The sequence below is a fragment of the Calidris pugnax genome, unplaced genomic scaffold, assembly GCF_001431845.1.
Source record: "Calidris pugnax isolate Ruff unplaced genomic scaffold, ASM143184v1 scaffold26, whole genome shotgun sequence".
NCBI lineage: Eukaryota > Metazoa > Chordata > Aves > Charadriiformes > Scolopacidae > Calidris > Calidris pugnax.
This window is the reverse complement of record NW_015090765.1, coordinates 646,120-666,644: the sequence shown is the minus strand read 5'-3', so window position 1 is coordinate 666,644 and position 20,525 is coordinate 646,120. Positions and strand designations below refer to the sequence as shown.

At 37.5% G+C, this 20,525-nt stretch overlaps 1 protein-coding gene across 1 annotated transcript in view; it reads left to right on the top strand.

Annotated features, from left to right (window-relative positions):
• Nucleotides 1-20,525, top strand: part of SBF2 (SET binding factor 2) — a 272,308-nt gene that overhangs the window by 125,373 nt on the left and 126,410 nt on the right. The window contains exons 14-16 of the mRNA XM_014966465.1: nucleotides 2,745-2,949; nucleotides 5,721-5,830; nucleotides 7,325-7,474. Of these exons, the coding sequence (XP_014821951.1) occupies nucleotides 2,745-2,949; nucleotides 5,721-5,830; nucleotides 7,325-7,474 (465 nt within the window). The remainder of the gene's footprint in view (nucleotides 1-2,744; nucleotides 2,950-5,720; nucleotides 5,831-7,324; nucleotides 7,475-20,525) is intronic.

The following is a 20,525-nucleotide window of genomic DNA, read 5'->3' as shown; positions in this document are numbered from 1 at the left end:
ATTAATTTTAGTCGTCTCTTATGATGCAGTTTATTTATACTATTGTGATTGACTTGCTGTTTCACTACCACTAGGTCAGTGACTTAGTGTTTGATGCCCAAGATGGCCTCCAACCATCACAACACATCACATCAGTATTATGATACTAAATGACTCCAAAGGAGATGGTGAACCTTTGTATTTGTTTTCTAGTGGATATAGATCTTTTTTAGAATGAAAGAGCCTATAAAGCTTAAGAGAATGTGCAAATGTGCAACTTCATTTCTTAAAATTGTTGTCAAATGAATTAATTTTAGTCGTCTTTTATGATGCAGTTTATTTATACTATTGTGATTGACTTGCTGTTTCACTACCACTAGGTCAGTGTTTTTAAAAGCCAGATTTTTAGTAGCTGCATATACAGCTGTCTTAGAATAAAGCACTGTGATGAGTAACATTGCTTCTATAAGTTACGACTAGAGCTGCCTCATTTTAAACTTACTGTGTGACATATTTTGACATCTTGTTCCACAGTTTAAATAGTCATCATATTGTAGCTGTGGCAGTCTAGATACGTATGAGAAACAGGGTTTATTAGGCAGAGATAATGTTTGTATTAGTCTAGCTGGTACAAGTGGAAAATCTAGACAAGTTTTTGGCATGTACCGCTTCAGCAGTTGAAGACATGAGACCTACATTCTTAACAGCATATGCAGCTGAGGTTAGGTTTGTGATGGCCAAGATTAAAGTAACTCTTTCTGTATCTTTCCTCTGGATCTCTCTTCTCCATTAAATGGAATGTGGAATTGTTATTCTCACTTTCTGGCTTTTTCTGTTCTATGTCATCTGTTAGCTGCTGCTAAGATTGTGTTCCCTTTCCTTGCCTTGCTTCTTCTGGTATCTGCTGCTCTCATCCCCCTAGCTAGATTTTTCACTTTTTTCATTAAATTTTCCTCTGCAAAGAATTTGTATGGCTAAGTAGCTGGTTTGTTTTGACTGCTATTTCTCAAGTTGATGCATTTGATCTCCTGGTTGGCTTTTGCTCCCATAAATGAAAGTATCAAGCTAGCTCCTGTTTACAAGTTTTATTGCAAGCTAGTTGTGCTATTACAACAGAAATCAAATGGATTGAGTAGCCCTTTGGCAGTAGTACATAGCCAGTAATAAGTAACAGCCCAGAGTCCAATCGGATAACAGTAAATTCAAACATGATTAATGAAAACCCCTGGTATATGAATGCAGAATAGAAAATACCCTGTTTTGTTTGATTGATCATCACATTCCTCAAGATGTGAGATGTGATCTTCTGCATGGTGGTAGAATCTTCATCGAACATGTAGATCTCAGCTGTATTTTGGAAAAGGTACAACCTGAAGTCAGGAAAAAAACCCAAACAGGAGAGATTATCAAACATTTGAGGGGAAAAAATTGAAAGAAATGGTGAATTTCCATATCTTGCTGTCTTCAGGGTATCTTTCTGGAAAGTGTGTTTTAAACGAGCTGAAATCAACACAGAGGCAGTTGAGTGAAACTTAGTGGTTTGTGATGTACATGGTCTTTCCAGTTGCTGAACACCAGAGGCAGAAGATGCATGTCCACATATAGGAACAAATATTATATCACACTGATACTGTATCTGGGATTGATAAATGCCAACCGAGCTTGCCTACATACAGCATGTCTTCAGATATATAACATACAGTCACATCTCTGTTGTATGGTACGGGGTGTATTTTGCTAATGTTTTCAGTATTGCATGATCACGTCAGGATCAAGACAAATATAATCATTATATAGTAGCAGATGCAGCAATTATTTTGGTAAAAAAATTAAGTCAGTGTTCTGCAACGTGAAACTGGTTTTTAAATTATTTTTTTTAATTCTGAAGACCTCTGCAAGAAAATGCAAAAGCAAGGATGAAAGTTTTCTTTGGGGCTGCTTATTACATTTTCTTTTAAAGAAAGAGAAAGCAAAGATCGTAAAAGAGCAAGCGAAGAAACAGTAGGCAAATATTTATTTTCACAGTGGAAATTCTAGTAGTTTTGCAACAATAGAAGTCTTTTCTATCCTTTGAGAACACCTCAAAATCAGACGTGACAGCTTCTTTTTACTTTCCTTGTAGTTTAGGTCCGTTATTTACTCTCTTTGATCACCTATACTAAATTTTTCCATTTTTTTAAGGCAAACAGTGAGCTGTGTGATGTATTTTTATGGGACATACAGAAGATAGAAAATTGGTCCCTGATGAAGGACAGCCATAGTTTTATACAACATAGCACAAAAATGAATTGTCACTTTGTAGTTTTGATCAAGATGAGACTATTTCTCAGAGATTGTATGTTTTAATATTCTTCAACCCTCTCTAATGAAGACTCTCAGAGATTGTATGTTTTAATATTCTTCAGCCCTCTCTCTAATGAAGAGATTGATTGTCAAACTAATTTCTATTCAAGTCCTAAATATTTATTAAGCTGCATAAAATCGACCTAAGTTAAGCAGTGGCTTTCTTCTGCTCTCTTTATTGTGGAATTGTGGATGTTGACTGAAATAATGATATCAAAACCTTTAACAAAGTTGGAAGTATTACAGATAATGAATCAAGGGTGATATGAATATGAAACATGATATTGGTCAGTGGTGTTAGATACTTGGCTCCTTAATCTTTCAGATACGACAGATACGCAAAACAGCAATAAAGCTGGATGAGATGGAAGGTAACACCACGTAATGCATTTGTGTATAACCTTTTTGCTTCTGACCTGCAGGAGAATCCCAATCCCCACATAGCATTCCAGAAAGTGCCACGGCCCACGGAGGGCTCCCACTTGCGGGTTCACATCCTCCCTTTCCCCCACATCAACGAGTGCCGGGTGCAGGAGCTCCTCCAGGAAGGCCTCGCCAGGAGTCAGGGTGCTCCCCCTGCCACCCGGGGGGACAAGAAGTGCGTTGTTCCAGCAGGTCCTCCCGTTGGTATGTTTACTTGTTCCCCAACTTAGACCTCTTTGTCATCCCGTCTCACGAGTTGAATATAGAATTAGCATGGCTGCAATGTGTTGCTCCCAATTTCATGTTAATACAGTATTTGTAGTGATTGTAATAAAGTTTAGGACATAGACTTGCCTGTTTGCAATTTTAAGGGCCGCTTTGCATCACCCTTTACTAAGTCAGACATCCAGAGTGTGAATGGCATAATTACTAACAACAAAAAAGGATTTGATCTGAGTTGGATTAACTATTAAATTAAATAGAGCCTGTTTAGAAAGGCCTGCAGTGACAGGACGAGGGGTAATGGCTTCAAGCTGGAGGGGAACAGATTTAGATTGGAGATTAGGAGAGGGTTCTTCACTGTGAGGGTGGTGGAGCACTGGAACAGGTTGCCCAGGGAGGTGGTTGAGGCCCCATCCCTGGAGATATTCAAGGAGAGGCTCGATGAGGCCCTGGGCAACCTGGTCTAGTTGGGGGTGTCCCTGCTGACTGTGGGGAGGTCGGACTAGATGACCTTTGGAGGTCCCTTCTGGCCTGGGCAATTCTATGATTCTATGAAATATTGTCTACTCATCTAGATCTGATGAGTAGCTTACTTGCAGGACTGGCTGAAGCGAACTTTGAATTGTTAGGATTTCTCTCCCCTGACACGAGTGGAAGATATGTAAATTACTGGAGAAGGGCAAGGGAAAAACATAGCATCTGTCTCAAAATAAACATGGTTCTATGAAATATTGTCTACTCATCTAGATCTGATGAGTAGCTTACTTGCAGGACTGGCTGAAACGAACTTTGAATTGTTAGGATTTCTCTCCCCTGACACGAGTGGAAGATATGTAAATTACTGGAGAAGGGCAAGGGAAAAACATAGCATCTGTCTCAAAATAAACATATGTATATTTAACTCTAAAGAACAGATGTAGACATTATAGGCCTGTCAATTTCTTTTTAATGCCGGAAAAATTCCATTAGTCATATTCATCAATGTGAATGATGGCATAAACAAGTATGTTTAGTAAACTTGCAGGACACACAAAGCTGGAAGAGCTTGCTAAACTTCTTAAGGATGGGATTGGAATTCAAATCAATCTTGAAAAATTAGAGATCTAGTCTCTGTTGAATTTTGTCCTTCTCTACTGGTTTTCTTCAAATAAGGTATTGCACTTGCATAGGCATGATCAGCTGACTAGGCAGCAGCTCTTCAGAAATTAATTTGGGGATTATAATGATCTTAGGGCAAACATGACCCAACTATATCAAGCTATTGCAAAAAAGACAAACATCTTAGTAGGATGTATAAACAGGAGAGCAGTCAGTGAACTCCATGGAGAAATCCTTTCGTTGTACCCTGTAAGACCTTAGCTGGACTGTTTGTATCCATTTTTGGACACTGGAAAACTGTCTCCGTCGTTGGTTCTGTTGGAGGGAGTCCAGAAAAAAGCAACAAGAATGACCAGTGGTCTGGAGAATGTGACCTACAAGGAAAGATGGAGAGTTGTTTAGACTGAAAATTAGAAGACTAAGGGAACGCATAGTAGCAGCCTTCAATTACTTACGAGGCTGTTAAAAAAAGAAATGGAATAATCTGGAGTGATAAGAAATAATGGGTTTAATTGCAGCACAAAAGTAGAGTTATTTGACAGGAAAAACTTGGTAAAATGAGGATTGTAAGGCAGTTGAATGGGTTTGTTGTGAAGCCATGGAGTCTGTTATCACAGAACTTTGGGAACATATTAGACAAACATGAGAAATAACATAAATACAGTTGATCCTGTCTAGGGACAGCAGGATGAGCTAGATGGCCTCTTGAGGCCCCTTCCAGGCCTGTTTCTCTTTGGGTTTATGTAAGAAGATAAACTCTATTTACCTGCTTTTGCTGTTGACTGCATCATTGAATCTGTCACTCACAGAAAATTTAAAGAGTATGCGCTTGTGTTCTGTTGTCTCTCTTCAAAAGGCTGGATGCAAGAGAAGGGTTTTTTTCTTAATAAATTCATTTCGATGTCAAAGTTAGTTGTGGGTTTGGTTGTGGTTTATTTTCAAGGAACAGCTTTCACAGTCATACTCCCTGCTGTCCTGTGTGTCAAAATCCTTGGATATTAGGAGCTAATCATCTTGTAGCTTCTCTACAAGAAGGACATATTCTACATTTGTATTCTAATTACATTATAAGAAACAGAGAATATTAGTTCTTCCATTCTGAATTTTCTCGAAAATTCAGAGCAAAACACTGCGTTAAGAAAATAATCTCTAGATCTCAGCAAATTGGAATTTAGGTAAGAGAACAGGTTTGTCAGGTTTGCTTTTCAAGATTTCACAAAATTCTTGGCATAGCAAATGAGTTTTTTAGGGAAAAATAGTTACCTACTGCTACAAAATATGCGAGGCTACATAGTTCACTGCAGAACACACGCACATGTATTATTTTTCTTATTAATTTGTATATATTGATAAATTTCATTAATCTGTTAGACGTTGGAATCTCTTTGTGCCTATATGAGACAAATAGAACAAGTAGTAAATCAACTACTCTAGTTAAAATTCAGAGCACTCTCTTCTTCAGATAGTATAGGAAAACCAAAGATTTAGAATCTTGTATTTCCATCTGTATGTGCCTACTAATGGTATTTTTCTTAACAGAATGAAATGGAGGGGACTTTAAATTTTACATTTTTTTTTAAAAGAACTTTCTGATATTCTTTGTGGCTCTTGCAGGAGACATTTCACAGATATGTATGTTTCTTTTTCTTTGCTAGTTTCCATAATGGAAAAAGGAAGCACAGTTTTCAACAGTGCACAAAGGCTCGAAGTTGTTAGAAACTGCATCTCGTTTATTTTTGAAAACAAATTTTTGGAGACTGAGAAGGTAATAAAATGAAATTATAAATTTCCCAAATAAGCCTCTGTTCTTTTAATGAGCAAAGTACATTTTGAAGTCTTGTTTCAAATACTAATTTTAACCATTTAAACGAAGGAAGTCAGTAATAACACTAATAATCTAAATGCAGTACTATGTGTAATATGAAGCTAGTGGTTTGTAAAACCTGTTTGTGATACTACATGGGTGTGTTGATGCCCTTTTTGCTAGTTAAGATTACCATTATAAATGGTATCATCCACACATTTTTTTGAAAAAGGGGTGTATATTGGTCTAGCAGTATTCATTAGGAGGAATGTAAACAAAAGGCTTACACAGATATTTCGATGTTTCTCAACCAATGCTCTTTCTAATTTTCAGTACAGTAAATTTTGCTGGTTTTAAAAATCAGTAATTCGATAGAACTCAGAGATGAATGTAAACATTTGGCATGTCTGTCTTCACTAAAATGTACTACTGAGTTGTCATCCTTGGCATTCTTACTTTTTCACATTAAGAAGTTGATGGGTTTTGTAGGTCCTGTCTGTGGAGTTTTCAATTATTAATTCTAGAACACTCACCCAAACTTATTCTCAAATCCAATTCTATGTATGAAAATGACGGTAAAATTTTTATAAGAATTTTTTTATTTTTCAGAAAAGTATCACCTGTATATTTCTGAGCCTGTGCAGCTCAAGATAGAAAATGTTTCTTGATTGAGAAGTTAGGTTCCCATATGAAGATGCATATGGGAAAAGTCCTAATAAAGTGTGTAGCTCTTTCTGAAGGTTTTTGATGCATGTGTAACACAGTAGTTTTTAACCTCTTTCAGCTTACAGGCATTTGGAAAAAAATCAGTAGTGTTTTGTCCCCCTGCATGGTAAACTTGTCCTTAGACAATAAGCTGCCTGTTCTTATTTATCTGTTACCACCCATTAAATCTAGTCTAAAGGGCCACTGTTGATAATCACTGATGTAGCACTTGCTGCATCTTTAAAGCATTGGCATAAATATTATATGGGCACTGTTTTAGGGTAACTGCATAACAGTCTTGTGGCCTCATTGCTATGAGAGGTATGCCACTTCTAAAGCCATTTGTCATTCAGTGCTTATCAAAACACAGCCTGGTTGGCCTTGATAATGTTAACTGGAGACCCGGCCTGGCTGGTACAGAATAGGGCGCTTGCTTTCGTGCACAACAATCCATTTCTGACTTCACATCTGTTCAATGCATGTCCATATTTGATCATTTCTGTTCAAAGATGTAGGGGAAAAATGCTGTTTAATGCATTTGAAAAAAACACGGGGAAAAATGTAATCCTTAGTGACTCAAGCTAAAGCAACCATTATGTGAAAGTTTGATATTCAAGCTAATGAGTCGTTTCCAAAGTTGTTCTTTATGATGCTGTCACTTGCAGAGTCTTAATAAAGAATGAATGATAATTCAGTATGAATATTGCCATTTAATTTCATTTTCATAAAGTTAGATTTTCTTTTCCCCAGACCCTGCCTGCAGCCCTGAGAGCCTTAAAAGGGAAGGCGGCTCGGCACTGCCTGACGCAGGAATTGGGCCTGCACGTTAAACAAAATCGAGCAATTCTGGACCATCAACAGTTTGACTACATCGTGCGAATGATGAATTGTGCTTTGCAGGTACAGTACGTGATGGCTTTCTTCTTTGGTTGTCTTTTTTTTGTTATTATGATAAGCAAAAAATTGTTTAGAGTGATGCAGTGAGGCAAGATAATTAAATTATAGTAGCACGTACTACAGTGATGTAGCGGATACTACTTGACAGTGGATTTAAGATATTTTGTTATTGAAAGGATAAAGGACAGAACACTCAGGTCTGTACAGATCTGCTTGATATTAAAAACAGAAAGGAAACTGTTCGCATTATTAATAACTTGGATTTAGTTTTGGTAAGTATTGAAATTATCTATTTTAATGGCTTTAAGTACTTATTTTTTTTTAAAAGAACTTTCTGATATTCTTTGTGGCTCTTGCAGGAGACATTTCACAGATATGTATGTTTCTTTTTCTTTGCTAGTTTCCATAATGGAAAAAGGAAGCACAGTTTTCAACAGTGCACAAAGGCTCGAAGTTGTTAGAAACTGCATCTCGTTTATTTTTGAAAACAAATTTTTGGAGACTGAGAAGGTAATAAAATGAAATTATAAATTTCCCAAATAAGCCTCTGTTCTTTTAATGAGCAAAGTACATTTTGAAGTCTTGTTTCAAATACTAATTTTAACCATTTAAACGAAGGAAGTCAGTAATAACACTAATAATCTAAATGCAGTACTATGTGTAATATGAAGCTAGTGGTTTGTAAAACCTGTTTGTGATACTACATGGGTGTGTTGATGCCCTTTTTGCTAGTTAAGATTACCATTATAAATGGTATCGTCCACACATTTTTTTGAAAAAGGGGTGTATATTGGTCTAGCAGTATTCATTAGCAGGAATGTAAACAAAAGGCTTACAGAGACATTTCGATGTTTCTTAACCAATGCTCTTTCTAATTTTCAGTACAGTAAATTTTGCTGGTTTTAAAAATCAGTAATTTGATAGAACTCAGAGATTAATTTAAATATTTGGCATGTCTGTCTTCACTAAAATGTACTACTGAGTTGTCATCCTTGGCATTCTTACTTTTTCACATTAAGAAGTTGATGGGTTTTGTAGGTCCTGTCTGTGGAGTTTTCAATTATTAATTCTAGAACACTCACCCAAACTTATTCTCAAATCCAATTCTATGTATGAAAATGACGGTAAAATTTTTATAAGAATTTTTTTATTTTTCAGAAAAGTATCACCTGTATATTTCTGAGCCTGTGCAGCTCAAGATAGAAAATGTTTCTTGATTGAGAAGTTAGGTTCCCATATGAAGATGCATATGGGAAAAGTCCTAATAAAGTGTGTAGCTCTTTCTGAAGGTTTTTGATGCATGTGTAACACAGTAGTTTTTAACCTCTTTCAGCTTACAGGCATTTGGAAAAAAATCAGTAGTGTTTTGTCCCCCTGCATGGTAAACTTGTCCTTAGACAATAAGCTGCCTGTTCTTATTTATCTGTTACCACCCATTAAATCTAGTCTAAAGGGCCACTGTTGATAATCACTGATGTAGCACTTGCTGCATCTTTAAAGCATTGGCATAAATATTATATGGGCACTGTTTTAGGGTAACTGCATAACAGTCTTGTGGCCTCATTGCTATGAGAGGTATGCCACTTCTAAAGCCATTTGTCATTCAGTGCTTATCAAAACACAGCCTGGTTGGCCTTGATAATGTTAACTGGAGACCCGGCCTGGCTGGTACAGAATAGGGCGCTTGCTTTCGTGCACAACAATCCATTTCTGACTTCACATCTGTTCAATGCATGTCCATATTTGATCATTTCTGTTCAAAGATGTAGGGGAAAAATGCTGTTTAATGCATTTGAAAAAAACACGGGGAAAAATGTAATCCTTAGTGACTCAAGCTAAAGCAACCATTATGTGAGAGTTTGATATTCAAGCTAATGAGTCGTTTCCAAAGTTGTTCTTTATGATGCTGTCACTTGCAGAGTCTTAATAAAGAATGAATGATAATTCAGTATGAATATTGCCATTTAATTTCATTTTCATAAAGTTAGATTTTCTTTTCCCCAGACCCTGCCTGCAGCCCTGAGAGCCTTAAAAGGGAAGGCGGCTCGGCACTGCCTGACGCAGGAATTGGGCCTGCACGTTAAACAAAATCGAGCAATTCTGGACCATCAACAGTTTGACTACATCGTGCGAATGATGAATTGTGCTTTGCAGGTACAGTACGTGATGGCTTTCTTCTTTGGTTGTCTTTTTTTTGTTATTATGATAAGCAAAAAATTGTTTAGAGTGATGCAGTGAGGCAAGATAATTAAATTATAGTAGCACGTACTACAGTGATGTAGCGGATACTACTTGACAGTGGATTTAAGATATTTTGTTATTGAAAGGATAAAGGACAGAACACTCAGGTCTGTACAGATCTGCTTGATATTAAAAACAGAAAGGAAACTGTTCGCATTATTTAGAACTTGGATTTAGTTTGGTAAGTATTGAAATGATCTATTTTAATGGCTTTAAGTATTTTTTTTACTTTCAAGTCCTCTGCCATCACAAGTGCAAACATACTTCAAAAAGAAAACACACTTTCTGCTTCCATGGTTCAAGGTGGTAGTTGTACTTCTCATGTTGACATCTTAGTTGGTCAGTCTCACTGAAGATTTTTGCAGTTCATCTACGAAGTTATTCTACTGTTAAAAATTAAATAATTTTGTGCTAAATAAACATTAACATACAGTAGCAGCTGTGAAAGTAAAATACGTGGAAGACTTCTTTTCACTTTCATTTGAATAATTTTTCTGTTTTAGCTTTACTTGTTGGCAATTCATTGCCAGAAATATTTTATACAAATCAGTGTTTTCAGTCTGATATCTGAAAATATATTAGTATATATTTTAATTTGTAATGGGATCACATTTGGTTATAATTTCCTTCTTGCCCCATCTAAGTTATTTTATCAAATTAGGGATTTGATTGAGACATTGGTCTTTTTACCACTCCCCTCTAACCTAAAAACCATTGCAAGTTATTCTGCAGCAGTTTGTTGACCCATATTTTTTAAAATTGAGTGCTAAATACAGTTTTCAACTAAGTACAGAAATGAATTAACATTGACTGAGCAAGTGCTACCTCAGGTCACCCTGAAATGTAAGCTTTGTTGTCTGTTGTATTTCTTGTTTGTTCACTGTAGATATTTTCCTACTATTTGCAACAAAATTCAACTTTGCCTGAGCAGTGATCTAGAGTAAAATCACCTGCAGTTGGCGGATGAAAACTGAAGTCAACTAGCTAAAATTGCACAGCACAGAGCGTGCTTTTTTGGCACAGTAATTGGCCTTTTCCCAGCTCTAAGTTTATCCTCAGAGTCAGAAGAAAAATTGAAATTATGTGTGAAACTCATTCTCCGCCCAAAATCATGACCAATGGGATACTGCAAACTGATTTTCTCCACCCAAAATCATGACCAGTGGAATACTGCACTTGCTGTGTATTCCAGAATTAGAAATTTGCTTTCTTTTTTGATTGTTCCTGGCATTAAAAAAATGAGATATTTTTTGACAATAGGAACAAAATACAACTCTCCTTTATTTGTTGTATCTTAGTACAAAATAGATGACAGAAGAAAATGCAGAGTTGAGGAAATTTCCTTTGCTGAGGAAATAAATACTGACATTGCCTTTTAAAAAGCAATAAAATCCCATTTTTCTCTGGGAGAAAAATGTTATTTTTCTTTCCAGTGATTTGAAGACCCAAGAAGAACCTTAATGTTCTTAGAAATAAATGTGTCTGAAGTCTTACTGAAGTGAAAAATGTTTTTTTTATCAATAAAGGTAGCAAATATAACTCAAATCATGCAGAGGAAACAGATCAAGTATATAACTCAAATCATGCAGAGGAAACAGATAGATCAAGGAAGGAGGCACTGTTTTTATGTTTCCCCCCCCTAGTATTTTCATATGTTTGAAAATGTAAAATGGAAATTTCCATTTCTCAGGAGTAAGTTTGGCCAATATGAAAATACCTGAATTCCTCACCCTGGGCAGCTAGTTAGAAACGGGTATTTAGTACATCTACTTTTATGATGTATGAAATTATTTATTAAGATCAAAAGCATACTTTATAATTTGTCTGTGCCCTTTGTTCAACTGTAGTATTTGGACCAATGTGTAAATTGGAGCTTCCTTGCATCAGTTCAAGGAAAAAGAAGGAGGCACTGTTTTTATGTTTCCCCCCCCTAGTATTTTCATATGTTTGAAAATGTAAAATGGAAATTTCCATTTCTCAGGAGTAAGTTTGGCCAATATGAAAATACCTGAATTCCTCACCCTGGGCAGCTAGTTAGAAACGGGTATTTAGTACATCTACTTTTATGATGTATGAAATTATTTATTAAGATCAAAAGCATACTTTATAATTTGTCTGTGCCCTTTGTTCAACTGTAGTATTTGGACCAATGTGTAAATTGGAGCTTCCTTGCATCAGTTCAAGGAAAAAATATATTATCAAGAAGTTACTTAAATTTGCCCTTGCTGCAGTGGGACTCAGCAAGTCAGCATTTTGCTGTACAGACATGAATTCTATTAGTTGCATGTCATAAGACCAAGTAATTTAAACAGTGCCTGTTAAAAAGATATGAAAATATAGTTTAAGAAATGCGATCCTAACTGTAGATGCATTCAAGCTTTAGGGGAATACCACATTAATTATGATGGAATTTTTGGGGGAGGGTTAGATTGCAGTATTGCTTTAAGACCTCACCGAGCTATTGGAATTGTAGAAACTCTCATTCGTGCCACCAAACGTCTTGTCACAGATTTTTCTGTTACTGTTATTGCATGTTCCCGTTGGCTAAGGTACAAATCAAAATATTGCTGTGGCCAGGAGACACACAAGAGCTGAGAAGGGAAGTCCCTGGGCATAGGGGATAGATTGGGCAGAGCTCTCTGCTCTCTGTGCTGGGTTGAGCTGGGATGTGTGTACTGCAAGCCCCAGCCTGATGGTTTTATGCAGCTGACCAGTGAGACTGGTATTTCCCAGGGAAAACCATCAGGCTGGGGCTTGCAGTACAACCCGAATTGTTGCAAACCACGTGTATTTCAAGAGGTGGAGGTTGAACGTTTCAGAAAGTGGCTTTTGAACAAGAAACTCTGTTATTGGCATGAGCTGAATTCTTTGTCTTACTGGGAACCGTGCCACATATTACAAACCCAAGAAGATTGCGCTCTGCAAGTTTATTGCAGATCCCTCCGTTACAATACAAGATTCCCCTGGTTGTTTATTGTCAGGTTTTTTCTTTTCATAGAATGTATTCTCCTGCTTTACTGGAGTCCATAAAAATAAAGGTCAGATACTTTTTCAGAGCTTCTGTATACTCGTTTTGTAGATGAAAAGCAGCACATTAACAAAACGCTAGTAATAATCCCATGTACCTTGTTGCTGGTCTCATTATATCAGGGGTGTCATGCCTGCAACCACAGTGCTTGAGAATAGATCAAGAGGAATAAAATATTTATATCTTTGTTTGAAGTTAATAGCTATTTTATTTCTGTGAAAAATTCCCCCAGTATTTCATCTCTAGCCGTTTTTGCAACTGGGAGAAAAAGATGGTGGTATTTTATTGATTTCTCTAGAGATGGCAAAGCTTGGCCTTGACAGATCTCTGGTGTTTGTCAGCTTGAATCTCTCAGTCCAAGAGTAGCATTTTTTTTTGAACCACTCTTCTTAAGACTATTTACAGTTTGAAGATGCTGGACAGGACCTGGCTGTAAATTTTTAATAGGCGTATGATTTATGGAATAGTACAATAGAATTCCCTATTAATCTGCCCTGTCTAGTAGGTAGGTAGCTGCATGTCAAGCTTAGTGGTAGACTTGAGGTGCCTCTACAAATGCAGTTAAGGTAAGGCATGATGCAGTAAGTCAACACTGAAGTGTTAAAAACATTTGTCTCTGTATCTTTTTGTGTCTGGGAAGTATTGACAATCTACTGCTGCTGAAATGAAAATAAAAGAAGTATTTCTGCTTGTTCTTAGTAGCAGGAAGATAAAAATGACATGGAAATTGTATTGCTCATTGATTGAAGCAGACATCTTCTGATGCGGGCAATTAAATTCCCAGTTATTTGCTTTTATCTCTTCTAGCAGTTGTCATTGATGAGTTGCAAAAACTTTATTGTCATCCCCTAAGTAAGAATTTTTCCCCTGACAAATCATATACTCTGACAGGCATTTAAATCAGCCTTTATTACAGCGGTGACTAATGTCTGTGATAGTGAAGCAGAAGCATTATATTCTGTTCCATACGTTATATAATTAATTAACTGTGAAAAATCATCTGTGGTTTTTTGAAAACTTAAGGTATCAATGGACAGTTTATTTATAGAGAGCACTGTAGTGAGGAAAACGTGACTTTATTTCTCTAGAAAATATTCCCTTGGTGTTTGCTATCTGCTGTTGTGGTTACCTCAGAATAATTTGCAATTACATATAAATTCCTATTTTAAAAGTTTTTTTCTCTTTAATTTTCTGTGATGAAATGCTTTTCTCTGACATTTCAGAAAAGACTACTTAACTTTTTTGCAAGTAAAAAGTCTATTTTTTACCAAAGAAACACAGCTTCTATGTAATTATGTTTCCAGCAACACATTGTATTTTTAATACTCATTAAGAAATAATGGCAAAAACCATATGCAGGTTCAATTTGCATACTGCTCCATTAATTTATTACAAACAGCATGAGTTGTACAGATTTTCACTTGTCTCTCTGACTTTCCTCTGGCAGCAACATGTGAATTCTGTGTTTTGAAACATAGTAGCACTTAATTTGATAAAATGTCAGTGAAGGCAAAAAGAGGCCTGAAGATGGTAACTTTTCACACTGGGTGGGTGGAGAGTACTTGATAATCAGAAACAATACTTATATTAAAAAGATATTCTAAATTATTTGCATAAAATACTTGGCAGTAACAATAAGTCTTCCTAAAAAAACCCCAAAATTCTGGGAAAAGATTCTGTTCAGATAGTGCTGGACTGTGAACTAACTTCCTTTGGTAGTTGGAACAGATTCAACTTTTCATATAAAATAATAACTCCAAAACTACAATTTTGAAATATAACATTTCGACTGTAAGATATTGGTCAGTAATATTGCCTAGCTGCATATTAATGCTTTTCTTTGGCAAATGTGGGTCAAATTGGAAAATATATGTCTCCCGGGCATCTGGAGTACTTAATCTAAATGCGATTTGAGTGGGAATAAGGTGCATAAAACTGTTAAATACTTTCAAAATTCTGGTCTTCGGGTGTCGGAAAGGGATGGGGTCTTCTAATGATGTGATTTAATCTTGACAATCTACAAAGTTCTCAGTGCTGTTTTCCTCCAGTGTCACATCTGTGTGAATATAGGTGTTCTACCAGTGTAACTGAGAGAGTATACGGAGTATTCTAAAAGTATACTTACAGTATATGGTATGAAAAACAACTGTAGAAAGTAGCAACTAGGGCAAAATTAAAAATTTAACCTATACTAGGTAACAACAAAGGTACATTTGGGCCAGCATCTGTTCTCCAACAATGGCCAAAACCAGATGAAAGATAGTATTGATTAATTTGGCCTCTAGAATTTTGGATGTGAATCTTCTGTAATTGGTGCAATAAGAGCCTCTTTCTAGCACTTACTATACAGTCTGTTGTGAAAGAAACTTTAGTATGCAAAATTGGAAACAATGGCATTCTGTAAATAATATTAAATTTACTTTTCTTACGCAAATAACTTTTATATTTATTACATTCTGTCACTAGATAAAGTTTAAAAATTGTCAGTCAACTTGCAGAATTCAGAGGTTTGCAAATACTGTCCAATAGCAAGAAAGGTTTTATTACTCCTGAGAGAAAATCAGCCATGTGTATGTCATATGACTCAAATTTTTGGCAATATAAATGTTAAATGAACTAGCATTTCTCATATTTTATGTTGAAAAATATCTTGCCAAATGTCTTTTTTTAGGAGGGTTATAGTAGGTTTCTCTCCTTTCAGATTTTTATTTCATGGCCTGCCTTTTGTTACTCAGTTTAACTTGCATTCCTGAAAGTAGAGGCTATCACAAGTAATGTTTGAACAACAGCAGTATTTGAAAATATTTTGAGGTATTTTAAAACATAAAAAAAATATCTCAGGTGCAGGACCCTGCACTTTGTCATGATGAACCTCATGAGGTTCACATGGGACCAGTTCTTGAGTTGTCTGGGTCCCCCTGGATGGCATCCCTCAGGCATATTGACTGCAGTCAGCTTCATGTCGTTGGCAAACTTGCTGAGGGTGCACTTGATCCCACTGCCTATGTAATTAATGAAGGTATTGAGCAGTACTGGTCCCAGTACAGATCCCCAAGGACACCATTTGTCACCGATCTCCATCTGGACACTGAGCCATTAACAACTATCCTCTGGATGCAACCATCCAACCAGTTCCTCATCCGCGAAACAGTCCACCTGTCAAATTCCTGTCTCTCCAATCTAGTGAGAAGGATGTTGTGGGGGAACCCTGTCAAAGGCCTTAGAGAAGTCCAGATAGGTGACATCTGTAGCTCTTCCCTTGTCCACTGATGTGGACATCATCGCACATAACTGAATTGATTGTTCTCACAGAATTTCTCTAGAAAAAAAATGGAAGTACACTGTAAAAGATTGTATTGATGATCTGTTTATACTTTTCTGTTCTTTGCTCTGAGGAACGTACTGTTACACTCATCCCATCTCATTGGATGGCCACATAGAGCAGGAAAAATCCATTCACAGGCATCGTTTTGCAAAATCCAGAAAGTACAATCTCTTTCTTTGCAGGATTGCCCATTTATGTCATTAAAGATTGCAGACTTTTTAGCTTTGTTACTGCTGCTAAAAAAACAACCCACAGTTACCTACTCTGCAGCTATCAAGGGAGATGACCACCTTGACACAACAGTAGTCATTCTTCTCTGGGCCAGGACTCTCCCTGTCGAGGTGGCAGTGTTCAAGTAATTACTTTTTGCATCACCTAAGGGGATTTGTTTGTTCAGTGGTCTCCACAGAGTAGCATCTGACTGGTTCTGCATGTGGTTTCAGTGAGAAGTTTCTTTGATGACTAGGCAGCAGAAAACCATGGCTGCTTTTCATGCTGGTGCTGTGCCAGCAGAGGTGTTCAGGAAATGAGCTTGTGTGTCGCTGGGCACTTCCTAAATTGCTGTTTCCCTGCAGACTTCCAAGACCCTACCTCTGGTAATCTCAGAGTGTTTGTGACTTCTGCTTGGATCCACACTCTGTAACTATCCTGTGAGACTGTTACTTAGAGAAAGGAAAAGAGAAGGATTAGCAGTAATGAGAGTCCAACAATGTATTGTCCATACCTACATCTGCCTTCAGCCCCTTCCCTCTCAGCTTCTCACCAGAACGTGTTGTGTTCACACACTTCCTCTTCCCCTCTATGTATACACATATGCATGTGCATACACGAGGCACAAGGGTGATACCTATATTTATATATCTGCTATATAGAGAAATACGTATACACAGAAATATAAACTCAATTGTAATGTAGATGTGATCTGCGATGTGTAATAGTAATGTAGATGTGGTCTGTGGAGGTGATTCTGCCACTTCATTCTGCTCTGGTGAGACCTCACCTGGAGTACTGTGTACAGGTCTGGGTCCCTCAATATAGGAAGGACATGGACCTGATGGAGAGGGTCCGGAGGAGGGCCACAAGGATGATCAGGGGGTTGGAACACCTCTGCTAAGAGGACAGGCTGAGGGAGCTGGGGTTGATTCAGCCTGGAGAAGAGGAGGCTCCGGGGAGACCTAATAGCAGCCTTCCAGTACCTGAAGGGGGGCGACAGGAAGGCTTGGGAGAGTTTGTTTACAAAGGCCTGCAGTGACAGGACGAGGGGAAATGGCTTTAAGCTGGAGAAGAGTAGATTTAGATTGGATATTAGGAATAAGTTATTTGCTGTGAGGGTGGTGGAGCACTGGAACAGGTTGCCCAGGGAGGTGGTTGAGGCCCCATCCCTGGAGATATTCAAGGTGAGGCTCCACGAGGCCCTGGGCAACCTGGTCTAGTTGGGGGTGTCCCTGCTGACTGCGGGGAGGTCGGACGAGATGACCTTTGGAGGCCCCTTCCGGCCCAGACCATTCTATGGTTCTAAGAGTCTATGTTAAAAATCTCCAAGCCCTGCTATGATTGGAGCAGCATCTCCGGAGTGTGAATGAATGCGCATCTCAAGCATACATCTCAAGGGCTCCAGTTGCAGGCAATCCCCTGGTTTGCCCCAGAGCTCTTGCTGGTAACGTGAAAAAGCATCAAAAATACCAGAATGGAAATGTGGTAGTGCCCTCCTTTCTGTTGATGCAACTTGCCACAGGTGCAGCTTGTTTTCTGGACTGCAGGGTGTGGAGATACTGATTATGCCTCCATTATGTGTCTATGCAGCTGTCAGAGCAGGATTCAGCCTTGTTATAAGGGTCTCTGCTTAATATTTTATTGCAAATATCAGATGATACTATGGTATTTGTTTTAATACAAGAATAAGCAGAAATACGTGTGAGCAGCTGTGAGCCCCTGCGGCCTACAGCCTCAGCGAGGCCCCCTCACAGGGGTGCGGCACAATCAACAGCAAGGCCCTGAGGGAAAGCAGCAGCAGCAAAAATAGGTACGTTAAGAGCTGTGATGAAATTTAAGAGGTTTTAGCAGATTTTAAGTGACATTACATAGCAGTGTAGGCACTAAAAAAAAAAAAAAAGGGATCAAGAAGGATCTAGTATCCAAACTGCAGACAACTGGTCTGTGCCCGGGCTACACTGATTTCAGTCAGGTCATGTTTGGCTTAAAGATAGATAAATAGAACCGTGATTAGCCTTTTGGACACAAACATGAGCACTAGAGCGTCAGGCACCGGACGAGGATGTCACACCAAGTGACAACAATCCTGGCAGGGCTGAGAGTGGTACAAACCCACCCATGCCAGATGGGTCTCTGGGAGGTTCATCGGCTGGAGCCATCTTTGGTCTTAACGGGCATCTCCTGTCACAGGCCTTTGCTCAGTCCTCCCGTGTTTGCTGTTGATGCAGGGCATGCTCGCGTGTGTCTGCTCACACATAGGTATCTTATTGAAACCATGTAGCTTCTTGGAGCGTTGACGTGGTAGGCTCTGACTGCTCTTAAGTGTTCATTACTGTTAAGTGTGGCCTTGCGGTTGCCAAGTGTTCCTAATAACTCTGTGTTCTAAATATTTTTGGTTGCCTTGATGAAAAGCAGACATGTGCTTGTATGCTACTCGCTGCTGTAAGTAAAACAAGTCTGGTTTAGGAATTGTGTTATACTGCTGTGTAGTTGCTCTCTAGGCTGCCTGTGAAAGAGGTGGACTGTTGAAAGGTAGTAAAAAAGGAGAAAGAAAAAAAAAAAGTCTTTGATGTTGGAAAGTATAGGCTTTTTGCTAATAGACTAAGTTACATGAAATAAGTGACTTCTGTTTTTTGCAAGTTCTATATTTAATAAAAATATGGGAGGAATGCATAGAATTTTGTCTTTGTTTTAAATTTTATGCATGTATATGATATGTATTTCAGTACAGGTACAGAATTCCATATAGATTTGTGTATAACACTGCTAGGTATGTGTACACGCGCTTAATCCGTTTTGAGTGTCATTTTATGTATACAATAAGTAACAAAGTATTATGCAGTATTTACGTAATCTACCCATTAAGTGGCTGCCCATATTCACTTGTGTATTTTGCTTTAGTTCAGTTTCTTATTACTAAATGAAGGGCAAGAGTTTGTTGAACTTAAGTAGTTTCACTCCAGTCTTGCCTCGTTGCACTTAACCCTTCAAATACCTGTTAAAATGAGATGTAGTAGAGAAGCTGAAATGGAAAGTTGCTCTGCTCTGTGAGCAAGGTGTGTGTGCTCCCTTGATCATTGATGGTGCTTAACTTACCAGAAAAGCATGCCTTATAGAAGGTTCCTTTTATTTATTTTACATATACAGAAATTTCTAAACCAGAAAGAACATTGAAATATATTCAAAGCCTTCTAATAATTTGGTTGCTATGATGTTTGTATAACCTTTGGTTTAAACAATTGAAATCTTGGCAGCTTGTATTCAAAAACTGAAGTGTTATGTTGAGATAAATACTATAAAACCCAGGCCAGTTCTGGGTTTTGTCAATATTTTGACAAATGCATTAATACGACAAATGTAGAACTGTGAAATATATGGCATTTTAGAATGATTTTTAAGGAAAAAAGCATAAAAATTGGATTTCTTTACAGTAGTAGACCTACCTATGCTGTTACATCAACAAAAAATGTGTGAAGTTATAGAACAGAAACAGAAAATAAACGGGTAAACAAAAGAATGTTTGTCAATCTACATATGTTGTAAAAAAATTCTCGTAGCTGCTGACATTCATTTTCAATATTATAGCACAGATTTATGACTTCTATTAATTGTCTTTTAGAGTGCATGGGAAAATGCCATGTAAGCATGCTATGGTGAAGATTACTTTTAGTAATTCCCCTCTCCCTGTACACAGTCAGTGGGCAGACTTTGGTTTCTAGTGATCCAACAAAATATTTAAAAATAACTTCACCTAATGTCTGTAGATAAAAAAACCCAACCAAACAAAAAAATCACCCCATCAAGCCCCTTCGCTGCCTCTCCCCAGTGCTTCGACTCTCAACTCCACTGGGGAGCTAGGAATTAAAACTCTATAAAAATTAAAACACTGTAAAATCTCACAATGTTTGTGAGTGCACAAGTAAAATTAATTTTCTATCTAGGTTGTTTTACTTTTGAGGACAAAAGCAACTTATTTTGATGAAATTAATTCCTCTGATCACATGGACACCTTGTAAAACCTTTACTTTCAATGTTCATAGATTAAACTTCACTTTAGAGAATACATATCCTTTGTTATATCCTAAATAAGTTGTGTACAATTGGTATATAATATTCTCTATCCCTTTCTGGCGTATGGAATGAAATATCTTACTAGACCATCTCATACTCTAACTGTAGGAATAATAATACACTTAAAATTAACCTGGATTATGAGGATGCCATGATTTTCAGGACTTCTTTAGAAG